At 51.5% G+C, this 15,432-nt stretch overlaps 1 protein-coding gene across 1 annotated transcript in view; it reads left to right on the top strand.

Annotated features, from left to right (window-relative positions):
- LOC129697701 (zinc finger protein 850-like) overlaps positions 1 to 15,365 on the top strand; it is a 30,012-nt gene extending 14,647 nt beyond the window's left edge. Inside the window, exons 2-8 of the mRNA XM_055636408.1 lie at positions 3,428 to 3,611; positions 3,941 to 4,094; positions 4,741 to 5,082; positions 6,166 to 6,350; positions 8,210 to 8,313; positions 8,393 to 8,529; positions 13,945 to 15,365. Of these exons, the coding sequence (XP_055492383.1) occupies positions 3,428 to 3,611; positions 3,941 to 4,094; positions 4,741 to 5,082; positions 6,166 to 6,350; positions 8,210 to 8,313; positions 8,393 to 8,529; positions 13,945 to 15,348 (2,510 nt within the window). The 3' untranslated portion in view covers positions 15,349 to 15,365. The remainder of the gene's footprint in view (positions 1 to 3,427; positions 3,612 to 3,940; positions 4,095 to 4,740; positions 5,083 to 6,165; positions 6,351 to 8,209; positions 8,314 to 8,392; positions 8,530 to 13,944) is intronic.
- The last annotated feature ends 67 nt before the right edge of the window (positions 15,366 to 15,432 follow it).

The raw sequence follows: 15,432 nt of genomic DNA, 5'->3' as shown, positions 1-15,432 counted from the left end.
ATGCTCCGCTTCTATACAGCCATCATCGAAAGCATCCTCACTTCACCCATCACAGTCTGGTTCGGCAGTCTTGACTCACTCTCCCGGAAGAAATTACAGCGCATCATCAACAGAGCATCAAAAATTATTGGCTTACCCCTATCATCCCTTGAATCACTTTATCACAAACGGACACTACATCTCTGATCCTACTAACCCTGCACACTATGCGTTTCAGCTACTGCCCTCTGGGAGGCGTTAGAGGACAATTGCCTCCAAAACAAACCGCTTCAAAAACAGTTTCATTCCCACTGCAATTAACATTTTAAACTCTGTACGGTGAGGAATAAGAATAATCATGGCCCTTATGTCTTATGTAATGTGTCTGTCTGCATGTATATCTATGTTATATGTTTAATGTTGATGAAATGTTGGAACCTGTACCGAGCTGTACTGATAACAAATTCCACCAGCCTGGCTGTGTGGTCATTAAAATACAATACAATACAATCTGAATGGTGGCCGCTTAGGAAAAGGGGGGATGCAACGAGACCTGGGTGTCATGGTACACCAGTCATTAAAAGTAGGCATGCAGGTGCAGCAGGCAGTGAAGGAAGCGAATGGTATGTCAGCATTCATAGCAAAAGGATTTGAGTATAGGAGCAGGGAGGTTCTACTGCAGTTGTACAGGGTCTTGGTGAGACCACACCTGGAGTATTGCGTACAGTATTGGTCTCCTAATCTGCGGAAATACATTCTTGCCATAGAGGGAGTACAGAGAAGGTTCACCAGACTGATTCCTGGGATGTCAGGACTTTCATATGAAGAAAGACTGGATAGAATCGGCTTGCACTCGCTAGGATTTAGAAGATTGAGGGGGGATCTTATAGAAACTTACAAAATTCTTAAGGGGTTGGACAGGCTAGATGCAGGAAGATTGTTCCCGATGTTGGGGAAGTCCAGAACAAGGGGTCACAGTTTAAGGATAAGGGGGAAATCTTTTAGGACCGAGATGAGGAAAACATTTTTTACACAGAGAGTGGTGAATCTGTGGAATTCTCTGCCACAGAAGGTAGTTGAGGCCAGTTCATTGGCTATATTTAAGAGGGAGTTAGATGTGGCCGTCGTGGCTAAAGGGATCAGGGGGTATGGAGAGAAGGCAGGTACAGGATACTGAGTTGGATGATCAGCCATGATCATATTGAATGGCAGTGCAGGCTCAAAGGGCTGAATGGCCTACTCCTGCACATATTTTCTATGTTTCTATAATCTACGGACTTATCTCCAAAGCTGTATTATTGATAATTTATTCTATTCTTTTTTATCGTGTATATTTCTCTTCTTTCTCACTAAATATATATATTTTTTAATTAGAAATGTAATCAAATCGTGCAAAAAGCAAGATCTGGAATTACAGAACTCGCAAATGTCTTAACCCTGAAAAGGCTGATTTCGTGATTCTTGTGATGTTGTTCCCATTCAAATCCCTGAAAAGGAACAATGTCAAAGTGGCTGACAATAAAACAGGGAATGTCAACACAACGGGAGCTGAAGCATAACCAGGGGTGTAAGCCAAAGACCAGATCTGGGCCCGGTTATTGATATTTCACTCGGCGACACTCGGCCATTTTTCAGTTTGTCGAGAACACTGATAAAACCAGGACTTGCCTACCCACACCCCAAAAACCACGCAGCCATCCGAAATAGAGCATTGAAAATATTTGCCCGGCCGTCAGGTAATTTTATACGTTTTTGTCTCTGCATGCATTTTTTTTTTTTTTTTTTTTTTTAAAGATCTTGAGGGCAGGCAGCGGTTCAGGATGCACGTTTCGGGCAAGATTGGGAAGGCGGACAATCTTCTCATGGCTTGGCGCAAGTTGCAGAATGTGGAAAATATGCTGCTGGAGGTGCTTGTTAATCTGATCACTATCAACTGGCGAGCACTGTGAATATAAACATGTCTGAATCCTCACAAAGGAAAATATTCTTGCCTGTAAACTGGCTGCCCGCCGTCAAAGGGACTTGGTAGTTACTGCATTGTGAATGTTTATGAGATTAGAATTATTTTAGGGGGGAAAACCTTATTGGGCTGGGAGGGGGACTGTTGATGTTTTTGAAAACAAGTGGCATGTGGGAAACAGGAAATGCAGAAACCATTCACTGTTATCGAGGGTTTCAAAAACAACCATACCGAAAAATAAAACTCAGTATTCATAGCAAAGTGTGCGGTTATCTGCTGCCTTCAAATGTAGTCAGATGCTATTGAGGGAGTGCAGCGTAGGTTCACCAGGTTAATTCCCGGCATGGCGGGCCTGTCATATGCTGAAAGAATGGAACGACTGAGCTTGTATTCTCTGGAAATTTGAAAGGATGAGAAGGGATTTTGTTGAGGGGTTTTTGAGATTATTAAGGGTTTGGGCACTAGAGGCAGGAAACATGTTCCCGATGTTGAGGGAGCCCAGAACCAGGGGGGCATAGTTTAAGAATAAGGGGTAGGCCATTTAAAACAGAAAAGAGGAAAAACTTTTTCACCCAGAGAGTTGTGAATCTGTGGAATTCTCTGCCTCACAAGGCAGTGGATGACAATTCTCTGGATGTTCTCAAGAGAGATTATGATAGAGCTCTTAAAGATAGCGGAGTCAGGGGATATGGGGAGAAAGCAGGAACGGGGTACTGATTGGGGATGATCAGGCATGATCACAATGAATGGCGGTGCTGGCTCGAAGGGCCGAATGGCCTATTCCTGCACCTATTGTCTATTAAAAGTGCAGCAAACCCTTGAAATTGAATCCCTTCAACTCCAAGCATCTGAGACCACATGCACTCATTCTTTTGAAGACCAGATCCCAAGCATTCAGGTCTTGCGATGCAGAGGTCTATAAGAAGCCCAGATACGACTTTGACAAGGCCAATAAAAAGGCCAAAAAGGCTCTAAGCTGTAGCATGAGATAGATGTTCGGCAACTATGGCAGGGGTTGAATACCATCACCTCCTACAAGGCAAAATCAGGAGGCAGTTCCAACGACAGCGAAGCATCACTCCGTGATGAGCTCAATACGTTCTAGGGGAATACTGATGTGCCTTTCCCGAGCTCCCATACGCCGTGATGGTATTACTGCCACAGTCACAGAGGCCGATGTCAGAATATCCTTCAGGGGGGTGAATCCTCGAAAAGTGCCTGGACCCGATGGAATACCCAGAACTTGTGCAGACCAACTGGCTGCAGTTTTTGCAGACACAGTCCTGTAAGTGGGCAAAATGTTCGGGAAGGCCGTGTTGTTCCTTGAGTCTGTTGAGGGGATGAGCGTGGCCGTGAGTAAAAGGGTCACAGTGGGGGGAACATTCCAGCAGGTCGAGCCCTTGGCGACCACCAAGCAACGGGTAGTCCTGTCCAACGTCCCGCCCTGCATCACAAACGAGGCCCTCCTTCCCCATCTTCACACCCTAGGGAAGGTAATCACGGACATCACCCCGATATCCCAGGGGTTCTGCAGGAAGGAGCTGCGGCACGTTCTTCCCCTCCGGCGCCAGCTGTCAATGGTGCTGGACCGGGAGGAGGTAGTTGACGGGCGCTTCTGTGTCCAGCAGGATGGGCGTGACTTCACCTTCTACTGGACATCGGAGCGCCCAAGGTGGCGTGTCTGTAAGGAATTGGGGCATATTCTGAGGAATTGCCCCAGGGACAAGAACGATCCACCCATCTCGTCACCTCCCATTAAGGGAGGGAGTCCACAAGCCCCATATTCCAACCGAGGGTGGAGGGGATCAGCGGGAGGAAGGGGTGCCACAGAAGAAGGTTGCAAAGGCAACCCCAGAGTCTGTGAGCTCCTCCCTTTTGGAAAAAAAGGAGGAATATCTCCAGGGGAAAGCGGAAGGGGGATGAAAGGGAATCCTCCAGGGGGGAGGGGAGTACTGTGGTGGGGGCAGACTCCCGCCCTCTGGTTCGGGCCCTGGTCCCAAGTTCTGGAGGGGATTCTGGGAAGGGTGGTGATGTGGACCACTCGGGTGATATGGAGCAGGGGGAGATTCCTGTTGGGGAGGGAGTCCCGCATCAGGGACCCGAGGAAGCCCAGGAGCAACCCACCCAGGACGAGGCACAGAGCACTGTAGAGACTGTAGGTGGGGAGGGGGTTGGGGAAACCAGCCCTTCTCTCCCTCAGGACCTGGCTCCAGAGGGACTCCCTGAGTCCGGTGTACCACAGTTCACTCTGGGCCCAACTGTGGGAGGGATAGTCGCCCCCACTGTCGATGGTCTTGACTCCCCGGGTACATCTGGGGAAGGCCCGTCTCACCAGGGTTGGGTGAGGTGGAGGAGAGACCAGCGGGTGGGGCCGAGGCAGCAACCGCTGCACAGGGTGAGGCAGGAGTATCGAGCACTAAGGGTGTGTCCGGGGATGGAGATGGTGACTCCATCTGCAGAGAGCGGGTGCAAGGGGACTTCTCGGACAACGGGTCAATGGATGTCCTTGCTCCCCCTGACGCCATTCCACTCTTCCAGTGGAGGAGCAGCTCTGCTGTCAGCGACCGGGGGACTGGTGCGGGGATCTAGTGTATTCCTGACATGGTGATCACCATAGCCAGTTACAACATAAATGGCAGCAGGAGGCCTCTCCCCAGGTTTAACCATCTCTCAACCCTGAGGGATGGGAAATATGTGGTGAGCTTCCTGCAGGAAACCCATACCACCCCTGGGGACGAGTCCACCTGGCTCCTGGAGTGGGGTGGCGAGGTCTTCATGAACAACCTCAGCTCCATTTCCAGTGGGGTGGCCATTTTGTTAGCCCGAATTTCCAGCCAGAGATCCTAAAGGTCCAGAAATGGGTGCCAGGCCGCTTGCTTCACATGGCCGTGCGCCTGGATTGCGTGCCGTTGCAGACACGCCTGTTCTGGGAGGTGTCTGCCCTGCTGAGCTCCATTGACCCTGGTGACCGTGTGATCCTCGGGGGTGATTTCAACTATACCCTTGAGGAAGGAGACCGTTCCGGTCTCCAGCGTGGTCAGGATTTGGTGAAGAAGTTGAAGGAGCTAGTGGGCTCCTTTGACTTGGTAGTCACCTGGAGGAACCTCCACCCCAACTCTGCTGCGCACGAGAGGAGGGTCCGCGTACTGACATTTTAACAACCGGCTGAAGGATCGCCGCTTCTGGGACTCATTTGAGAGGTTCTGGAAAACCTGGAAGGGGAAGCAGGGAGGATTTCACTCCCTGCGGCTATGGTGGGACATGGGCAAGGCCCACATCCGGAGTTTCTGTCAGGAGTACACTAGAGGGTCGACCAAGAGACGCGATTCCAAGATCAGATAGCTCGGGAGCGAGCTGCTCGATTTGGATTTGAGTCTAAGTCAGACCGTCGGGGACACGATCCTCTGGAGGGAATACCAGGATAAGGACGCGCTGAAAGAGCTACAGTTGGAGCAATCTCGAGGCGCGTACGTGAGGTCGCGGATCCAATTGCTCCACGATTTGGACCGCGGTTCACCCTTCTTCTACTCGCTGGAGAAGTGGCGGGAAGTCAGTCAGCAGTTAGGAGAGCTGTCGTGGTCCTTCTGCCCAAGAAGAGCGATCTCTGCCGTCTAAAAAACTGATACCCGGTCTCCCTCCTCTATACCAACTACAAGGTCTTTGCCAAGGCAATGGCCAACCGTCTGGGCCCAGTGCTGGCCCAAGTGATCCACCCTGACCAGTCTTACATGGTCCCGGGCTGGTCCATCTTGTCTGGGACCTGGCTACCTAGCTCAGGAGGCCGGTGTACCCACTGAATTTCTCTCCCTCAACTGGGTCTCTGCAGCAGTTCTGAGTCTCCCGATTGAGGAGGGTGGTCAGTCGCTGGTGTGCATTCGCAACAAGTTGGCGGCTCTCCGCCTCAGGACCTTGCAGAGATACTTGTATTCAGGGTGTCCTCCCAGGTGGCACGTTCTGGCGACGCACTTTGTCCAACGGAGCCGCTGCCTTCAAGGAGGTACGCGGATCCCGATGGTGGGCGCCAGCCGTGCTGTCCTGATGAGGATGCCCGGCTTCTGCAGGGACTGGTTGAGAGTCTCAAACCTAGTTGCCAATGACCAGCCCCCCCCTCCCCCAACGGAGGGCGACGGCCCGGGCGTGAGAGCAGCCAGTCCTTGTCCCACCCCACCGGGTGTCGGGGGGGTCCAACTTGTGGAGTACTTGTGGTTGAGCAAACCCCTGCTCAGCCGGACGTATTCATCGGACCCAGGTGCCATAATCCTTCCCGGGAGCCGGTCCCACACAACCTGAGCCACCTTTACTCGAAACCCTTCACCTCCCTCCGAGACGCAGAGAAGCATGTCCTGTACGGGCTCCTCCCCCACACCCTGCACTTCCTTGCCCTGGTCCACCGCCCGGATACCAAGTGGCGGTTGGTGTTGCCTTCCATTCGCGAGGGGGGACCCCAGTCCCTCTACGCAGGGATTCTCTCCCTCTACATCGGGGACCTGGGGTGGGGGTACTAGGCTTGAGTGCCCCCCCCAAGCGGAGTGTCCCATCATGCCTTCAGAGTTAATTTAGCCAGAAAACTTTTCTTCTAAACGTTAAAAACTTAAATATTTTGTAGCTGTTTTTAAAAGGTTAGTAATTTGTTAAATATTGGTTGAAATACGACGGGGAGATATGTGTCCGGTCGGGGGTGAAGTCGGAGCCTGGTCTGCAACCCATGCAGCGGCTGAGCTGACGGCTGGAGTCTACAGTCTGGGCCGGGCTGAGTACAAGAACCAGGCCGAGTTCCTGGTCCCTGGCGCTGCTCTACAACCTGGTTAGATGCTGCGGCAGTGAATGGGAGTGAGTGCAGGAGGATGAGGGAAATGAGGAGGGAGATGGAATGGGGTATCTACCCCCTCCCTCTTTGCCCCTCTACCTCTCCCTCTAGCCTCCCTATCTACTCCCCTCCCTCTCTACCCTTCCCCCTCCCTCTCTACCCCTTCCCACCCCCCCTCCTCTCTACCCCTCCATCTTATCCCCCCTCCCTCCCTTCCCCCTCCATCTCATCCCCCCTCCCTCCCTTCCCCCCTCACTTCCTCTGTAGTGGTGAGTATTGGGACCTATGGGTAAGTGGTGGAGTATTGTGTTTGGGAACAGGCTCTCCCCTGTGATGTTGCGCGCCCCCCACCCCTCAATCTCTACCCCTCCCTTTATACTCCCTCCCCCTCCCTCTACCCTCCCTCACTACCCCCCTCACCCATCTCCCCCTGTACCCACTCCTTCTCCCTCTCTAGCTGCATCTGCGCAGTTGGGGGCTATGCATGTGGATAGGGTGGGGGATGGGGAAAAGGGAGCAAATTAATATTAGTGGTTAGTGTGTGTGCGTGTATGATGCCGCAGGCCGCCCCCCACCCCCGCAACCATGCGTTAATGGGACAGGCCCCAACGGCTCCCACTTGGTTCTTTCTATCTATCTGCCTGTCTGTTTGTCTGTGTGTTTGTCTGTCTGCCTGTCTGTCTATCTATCTATTCATAACTCAAACTAAAAAGACAACCTGTCCTCCATATTGTGTTCCATATAATTTACAAAGTCTTTCAGACTCGGCACTGAACCATTCTTTTGTTCTACTTGACCATGTTTTTGTAGAACAACTCCATTTTGTAAACCATATTTGATTTGAGTAGTAGCCTTTTCATTCCCTCCTTTTTATCAAACATGATTACATTCACAGTCCCCGGTAGATACGCATGCACAATGGTCGCAAGCATTAGAGCAATGATATGCAGAATGATAGAGCCATAATGTATCACAGTACCCCAAAGTCCATCAAACCAATGGTATGGCCACCAGTTCAATAGTACCCCAAAGTCCATCAAACCAATGGTATGGCAACCAGTTCTCACTCTCTTCATTGACAACCATCCTGATGAAGCTTGTTTAGGGTTGATGGATCAGGTTCCACCTGTAGGGGGTATAATCCTTTCAGCCGATATAGGGGTTGTGCCATAAAGTTTGCACCTGTCCGAGGGTGTTGTCAGTCTCTTCGGAGAGGGTTGCACAGGTGAGGTGTTCCCCCTCTCGGCCCATGGTGGGGTTCACCACCTTGATCCAAACACCAGCATATCCATGGGTTTGGCCAGCTTCTCCTCCCAGTAGGTTTGGGTGGCCTGCTTCCACATCACCACCTAGAAGTGGCTGCTGGACTGGAAGACAAAGACAAAGCCAGTGTAGATTGCAATCTATGTTGATGTAGAAGGTGCCACTGAAGTTGATGGTGTTGAACTTCTCAAATCCGTCAGCAAGGCCAGGGTCAGAGTTGGCGGTCTGCAGTTGCTGCCCTTGCCCTTGTTGCGCACTACCCAGTTAGGAACAATCTGCATCGTCCACTTTGGAACTTCCTCAGGTCAGTTTCACTGATGGCGCTGTTCTCTGGGCACACGTCATAGATATCTGGGATGTTGTTGTCAAAGTCGTCCTTGCAGGTGTCACCTCTGCTGTCTCCATCGGCATCGATCTGGTCAGGGTTGGGAACAAAACGGCAATTGTCCTTCTCATCAGAAACACCATCATTGCCATCTTCATCAATGTCCTGATTGTCATCACACTGACTACCCACCAGGTCTGAGTCATTGTCTTCCTGGATAGGGTTAGGCTTTATCTCTTTCACGAGGTCCATCTGTTTCAAAATGTTCAGCTTCTCTCTCTCTAGACCCATGGTCATATGATAGAGCTGAAAATGCTTCAAGATTGTTGATCAAATGTAGTTTGGCTTTCCAAAGTTGTGACCAAAGGCTTTGCACAGGCGTTACACCTCCTGATCTGTAAAGGTATTATTTCTTCTGTATGGATCAGCTTTACATGGCGCTGCAGGTAGCGATCATCAGAAACACCTTGCTACCTCCTGGGTGGGCGCAAGGTTTTTTACGCACCTTTTCATGCTGCTCTTTTATGTGTTTCTTAAGTCGGTCAACTCCTCTGTAAACAGCACGGCAACCCTTATACTGACATTGATACATGGTGGGGAAATCTCCCCTTTCCAAGTTTGACTTTGGTTTCCGGCCATGTTTTTGTCCAGATTGTTTCTTCACATCCTTAATATTGAACTTCTTAACTGGTAATTTACTCTTCTTCTTCCAATATGGTTGAAAAGACTCATCTGAAGAGCCATTCTTAACCTTTATTTCTCTGTCATCTTCACTTGATAAATACCTTTCAGAAAGATCACTGGACTCCAATCCATCCACAACATAATTTCTTATAGAACAAGATGCTTCATTGCAGTTACCTGTTTGAATAAGGGGTCGGCCATTTAGGACTGAGATGAGGAGAAGCCATTTCCGACCAGAGAGTTGTGAATCAGTGGAATTCGCTGCCAAAGAAGGCAGTGGAAGCTGATTCACTGGATGTTTTCAAGAGAGAGTTAGATTTAGCTCTTAGGACCAATGGAAGCAGGGGATATGGGGAGAAAGCAGGAATGGGTTACTGATGCTGGATGATCAGCCATGATCATATTGAATGGCGGAGCTGGCTCAAAGGGCCGAATGGCCTGCTCTTGCATCTAGTTTCTATGTATTTATCGGAGCTTCACCCTACTTGGCTCCAACTCAATAAATCCCAACTTGGACTTGAAAATTCTTCTCTTTTCCTCAATCTCTGTTTTCCCCCAATTGTATTTTATTTTTGGGTGGAGCTTTTCTTTGCAATATGTGCCTCCTCTTACTTTGAAGAGGGTTCAATCGTTAGCGGGGGTCGGAGAGAAAGAAAGGGGAGAATGTAGGGTTTTTTTAAAGACCAAAACGCAAGGCATTGACCACAGCGCTTGGCTTCAAGTCAACAGTGCGCAGGCGTGCTGCCAGCAAGGTGGCGGTGTCTGCGCATATCCGATGATGATGGAAAGGGGGCGTGGTCAAACCGAGGCTCACGTACATGTCGGGGTCTGCCAGGCAGAAAGATGGCGGCGCCCGTGTAGATTGCAGTGACGTCGCCTGCCAGCACTGGCCGGAATTTCCGGACAACAAGATGGCGGCCGGGATGCGCCAGGATCATTATCTGAACCAAAGATAATCTTTGATCTGAACTGTGAGTCGTCCAGCGCGGTGGGGAGGGTGAGATGCAGCCCGCGGTTGGTGCACGAGGAGAAATGCATTGCACGGGGGGGGGGGGGGGAATGCCAAGTAGTTATCATTCTTGCATGGGTGATTTTGTATTTCCTAGGCTGTGACTGATCATCTAAACCTGGTTTTAGCTGGTACCTTTAATATCTAGGCTAGCCTACATTGGACCCAGGGAATCATTTAAACTTGGTTTCAACTGGTACCCACAATATCTAGGCTAGTCTAGTTGGACAGCAGAGTCTATGGTGTCCATATTTGGGGTGTCTGGAACCTGTGGTGCTGTGGATTATGTCTGGCGTAACCCATTTTGTACTCTATGAACTCAACTTGTTCATTTGGCAGTGGTACCTTGCTCGTCTATATGCTAGCCCATTTTTTTAGGCCCTTTGTCTGGCAGGCCCTTTTGCAGCAGGATAAATGTCTGCCGTTTGTGTTGTTGATATAGGGTGATTTCACGAAAGGTCACTGGAGCGTAGATCCGCACCCACGTGACCAAAAATCTCAAGTGGAGGACATGCTAGACATCCGGTACATGTTAGTGGATGGGAAAACACGCACTTTCCCACCCGTTAAAAAAATAGAAAACGGCCAGGTTTTGATCTGCAATTTATTGTGCCAGTCGGGGTGACCGTGAGGCACAGCTACCTAGATTTACAGTAAAAAAAAAAGATAGAAACTAAGGTAAATTAAAGAGGGAGCTGAAGGTGCCAATCCAGCGGAAGTGAACAGCGGACATTTGTCGTGGAGATTTAAAGGTCCAAAATATCGGGAATTATCGCGTTTGCTCGCTGAATTTCATCAAGTAAGGCATTGTTGACTTACTTTTGATGAAATTCAGCGAGCAAACGCGATAATTCCCGATATTTTGGACCTTTAAATCTCCACGACAAATGTCCGCTGTTCACTTCCGCTGGATTGGCACCTTCAGCTACCTCTTTAATTTACCTTAGTTTCTATCTTTTTTTTTACTGTAAATCTAGGTAGGTGTGCCTCACGGTCACCCCGACTGGCACAATAAATTGCAGATCAAAACCTGGCCATTTTCTATGTTTTTAATGGGTGGGAAAGTGCGTGTTTTCCCATCCACTAACATGTACCGGATGTCTAGCATGTCCTCCACTTGAGATTTTCGGTCACGTGGGTGCGGATCTACGCTCCAGTGACCTTTCGTGAAATCACCCTATAGGCGTGGCAGTGAGCACACCATGGTAGTGGATTTAAGTGGCACCTCACTCATCTATTTAGCACCCATTTTTTGATCCCTTGGGGGGTCCCCCAGGTCTACACGCAGCGGGTGGTACCCGGCAGACTCCCAATTCCGTTCATTTCAGGTGATCCCCTACACACTCCCATAGTCAAACATTGGTACCTAGTTCGTCTAACCTAATGTCTATGGGCTGAAGGTCTATTTCCCCATATCCCTTGGCTCCGCTATCTTTAAGAGCTCTATCTAACTCTCTTGAAAGCATCAAGAGAATTGGCCTTCACTGCCTTCTGAGACGGAGAATTCCATAGATTCACAACTCTCTGGATGAAAAGGTTTTTCCTCATCATCGTTCTAAATGGCCAACCCTTACTCTTAAACTGTGGCTCCTGGTTCCGGACTCCCCCAACATCGGGAACATGTTTCTTGCCTCTAGCGTGTCCAATCCTTCAATAATCTTATATGTTTCAATAAGATCGCCTCTTATCCTTCTAAATTCCAGAATATACAAGCCCAGCCGCTCCATTCTATCAGCATATGACAGTCCCGCCATCCCGGGAATTAACTGTGAACCTACGCTGCATTCTCTCAATAGCTAGAATGTCCTTCCTCAAATTTCCCAACTTGCCCAAGTCACCCTGCATTCTCATAACATCCTCCACACAGTTCACACTGCCAGCCAGCTTTGTGTCATCTGAAACTTTGCTAATTTTATTTCGAATCCCTTCATCTAAATCATTGATGTATATTGTAAATAAGTATGGTCCCAGCACCGAACCTTGCGGTACCCCACTAGTCACTGCCTGCCGTTCTGAAAGGGACCCGTTAATCCCTACTCTTTGTTTCGTGTCTGCCAACCAATTTTCTATCTATGTCAGCACTTTACCACCATCACCATGTGCCCTAATTTTGCCCACAAATCTCCTATGTAGGTCCTTATCAAATGGTTTCTGAAAGTCCAGGTATCCTACATCCACTGGCTCTCACTCATCCTAGTGCTCAGGTGGGCGGTGGAATGGTGGATGGAATTTGCAGTATAATGTAGGTAAATGTGGGGTTATTCACTTTGGTGGCAAGAACAGGAAGGCAGATTATTATCTGAATGGTGTCAGATTAGGAGACGGGGAGGTACAACGAGACCTGGGTGTCCTACATCAGTCACTGAAACATCCAGGTACAGCAGGCAGTGAAGAAAGCTAATGGCATGTTGGCCTTCATAACAAGAGGAGTTGAGTATAGGAGTAGAGGTCCTACTGCAGTTTTACAGGGCCCTAGGGAGATCACCTCTGGACTATTGTGTGCAGTTTTGGTCTCCTAATTTGAGGAAAGACATCCTTGCCATTGAGGGAGTGCAGCGTAGGTTCTCCAGGTTAATTCCTGGATTGGCGGGACTGTCGTATGAGGAAAGATTGTAGGATTTGAATTTAGGAGCAAGGAGTTCCTACTGCAGTTTTGCATGCCCCTAGTGAGACCACACTTGGAGTATTGTGTGCAGTTTTTGATGCCTAATTTGAGGAAAGACAAACTTTTTATTGAGGGAGTGCAGCGGAGGTTCACAAAGTTAATTTCCATGATGTCGGGACTGACATATGATGAAAGAATGGATCAATTGGGCTTGTATACCCTGGAATTTAGGATGAGAGGGGATCTTATCGAAACATATAAAATTCTTAGAGGATTAGACAGGCTAGATGCAGGAAAAATGTTCCCGATGTTGGGGGAGTCCAGAATCAGGGGCCACAGTTTAAGAATAAGTGGTAGGCCATTTCAGGCTGAGATGAGGAAAAACCATTTTAAAAAGGGTGTTGTGAATCTGTGGAATTCCCACAGAAAGCAGAGGGGGAAGGGGTGAGGAGGGTGCGTGGGAGAGGGTGTAAGGGGGGAGGAGATGTTTGGGGGGTGATGTGGGCTGAGGAGTGACGGGGCCCCACACCGATCTGGGGGCGCCTAGCATCCGGGCACCGCGTCGAGCCTCTCGGCTGCACGAGAGCCGCCCTGTGCGTGATGTCATCTGCACACACGGCGCCCTGACGTCACCGCCCCGCCATTGGAGGGTTTTGACCCAAAAAACTTCCCCTTTCCGTGTTCTCTACAACTGCTGTTCAACCCGCTGAGTGACTCCAGCACTGTGTGATCATCTTCTCATGATGCATGCCGCCCCCCACATGACTCTGCGCAATGGCAGGGGGAGAGCCAGCATCCCCCCTCGGATTAGCGGTGACGTCAGGGCGTCAGTCGTACGCGGCGTTCATGCTTGCGGCTGACGTCACGGCGTAGGTCGGGCGGATATGTGGGCGGACGGCTCGACACGGTTGCCGGGTGCTCGGCGCCGCCCCCATCACCCCCCACTCACCAACCCGCACTCACCCCCTGCCAACGCACCCCTCCCCAATCACACTCCATCACGCCCCCCCCCACTCACCCCCCCTAATCAACTCACCCCCCACCCTCTGCTCCCAACCCACTAAAACCCATTCACCCCCTTCCCCCTACTCCCCCCTCCCTCCCCTTCAAGTACTAGTAATGTTCTCACGTTGGTAATGTCCTGTTTACGGCTTAATCACCCTCTGTGTTCCCCTCCTGCAGGGTTTAGGAGCCGTTGCTGTGGACATAGAGACAGGGACGTGAGCAGCCATTGAGGGCGGGCCAGGGTGCCAGTGAGCCCCCCACCCCCCCATCTGCTTGGTCTGCGGGCTGAGCTTCGAGGGGCTGAGCTTCGATGGAAGACCACATGACGGGGCATAGCAAGGATAAGCGTTTTAAGTGCGACGTGTGTGGCAAGGCGTTCCAGTACCCGAGCCACCTGGAGATCCACCAGCGGGTGCACACGGGAGAACGCCCCTTCGACTGTTCAGACTGCGGCAAGAACTTCAAGTCGGAGCGGGCACTGATGGACCACCGGCGGGTGCACACGGGCGAGAAGCCCTATGGCTGTTCTACCTGTGGCAGGAGCTTTGTCCGGTTGTCGGGGCTACGGGGGCACCGGCGTGTGCACAGCAGTGAGCGGCCCTTCACCTGCTCCGACTGTGGCAAAGGCTTCAAGTCGTTGCCTGAACTGAAGGTGCACAGGCGCCTGCACACCGAGGAGCGGCCCTTCACCTGCTCAGACTGTAGCAAAGGCTTCAAGTCGTCGCATGAACTGAAGGTGCACAGGCGCCTGCACACTGGGGAGCGGCCCTTCACCTGCACCGACTGCGGCATGAGCTTTGCCCAGTCGTCGGCGTTGCAGAAGCACCGGCGGCTGCACAGCAGTGATCGACCCTTCACCTGCTCTGACTGCGGCAAAGGCTTCAAGTTGTCCACGTACCTGAAGGAGCACATGCGCGTGCACACCGGGGAGCGGCCCTACACTTGCAGCGTCTGCGGCAAGGGTTTCATCCGCTCCGACAGCCTGCTGGAGCATCAGCTCACCCACACGGGCGAGCGCCCCTTCACCTGCGCCCAGTGCGGTAAGGGCTACACCCGCTCTGCCAGCCTGCTGTCCCACCAGCGGATGCATGTCGCCGACTGTCTCATCCCCAGGTCTTACCGTTGCTCCGACTGCGGCAAGAGCTTCAAGCGGACGCAACATCTGAAGGTCCACCCGCGGGTGCCCACGGGCGAGAAGCCCTTTGTCTGCGCCGCCTGTGGCAAGAGCTTCACCCAGTGGTCGGGGCTGTGGGTGCATCGGCGAGCGCACAGCAGTGAGCGGCCCTTCACCTGCTCCGACTGCGGCAAAGGCTTCAAATTGTCCGCGCAACTGACGATGCACAGACGCCTGCACACCGGGGAGTGGCCCTACACCTGCAGCGACTGCGGCAAGGGCTTCGTCTGCTCCAGCAGGCTGCTGTCCCAACAGCGGATGCACGCCGGCAACCGTCCCGTCCCCAGCCCGGAGTATGGAGAGCGCTTTGCCATGGCCTCCCACGCCGTGTCTCACCAGCAGGTGCACACCAGTGGCCAGCCGTACGACTGCCCGAACTGCGGTGAGGTGTTTGACAGCTCGCGGGGGTTGCGTCATCACCGGCGGGCCCACAACAGCGAGCGGCTGCTCCCACTACGGCAAGAGTTTCAAAAGTGCTCGGGGGCGGCGGGAGCACCAGCGGATACACACCGGAGAGAGACCATTTGTGTGCGCTGAGTGTGGCAAGGGCTTCACCTGCATGTCAGGCCCCCCTGGGGCAGCAACCGGCCTCCCTGGGGAGTAACACACAGCTGTGAGGCG

The sequence above is a fragment of the Leucoraja erinacea genome, chromosome 5, assembly GCF_028641065.1.
Source record: "Leucoraja erinacea ecotype New England chromosome 5, Leri_hhj_1, whole genome shotgun sequence".
NCBI classification, from domain to species: domain Eukaryota; kingdom Metazoa; phylum Chordata; class Chondrichthyes; order Rajiformes; family Rajidae; genus Leucoraja; species Leucoraja erinaceus.
This window is presented reverse-complemented; position numbering and strand designations above follow the sequence as displayed.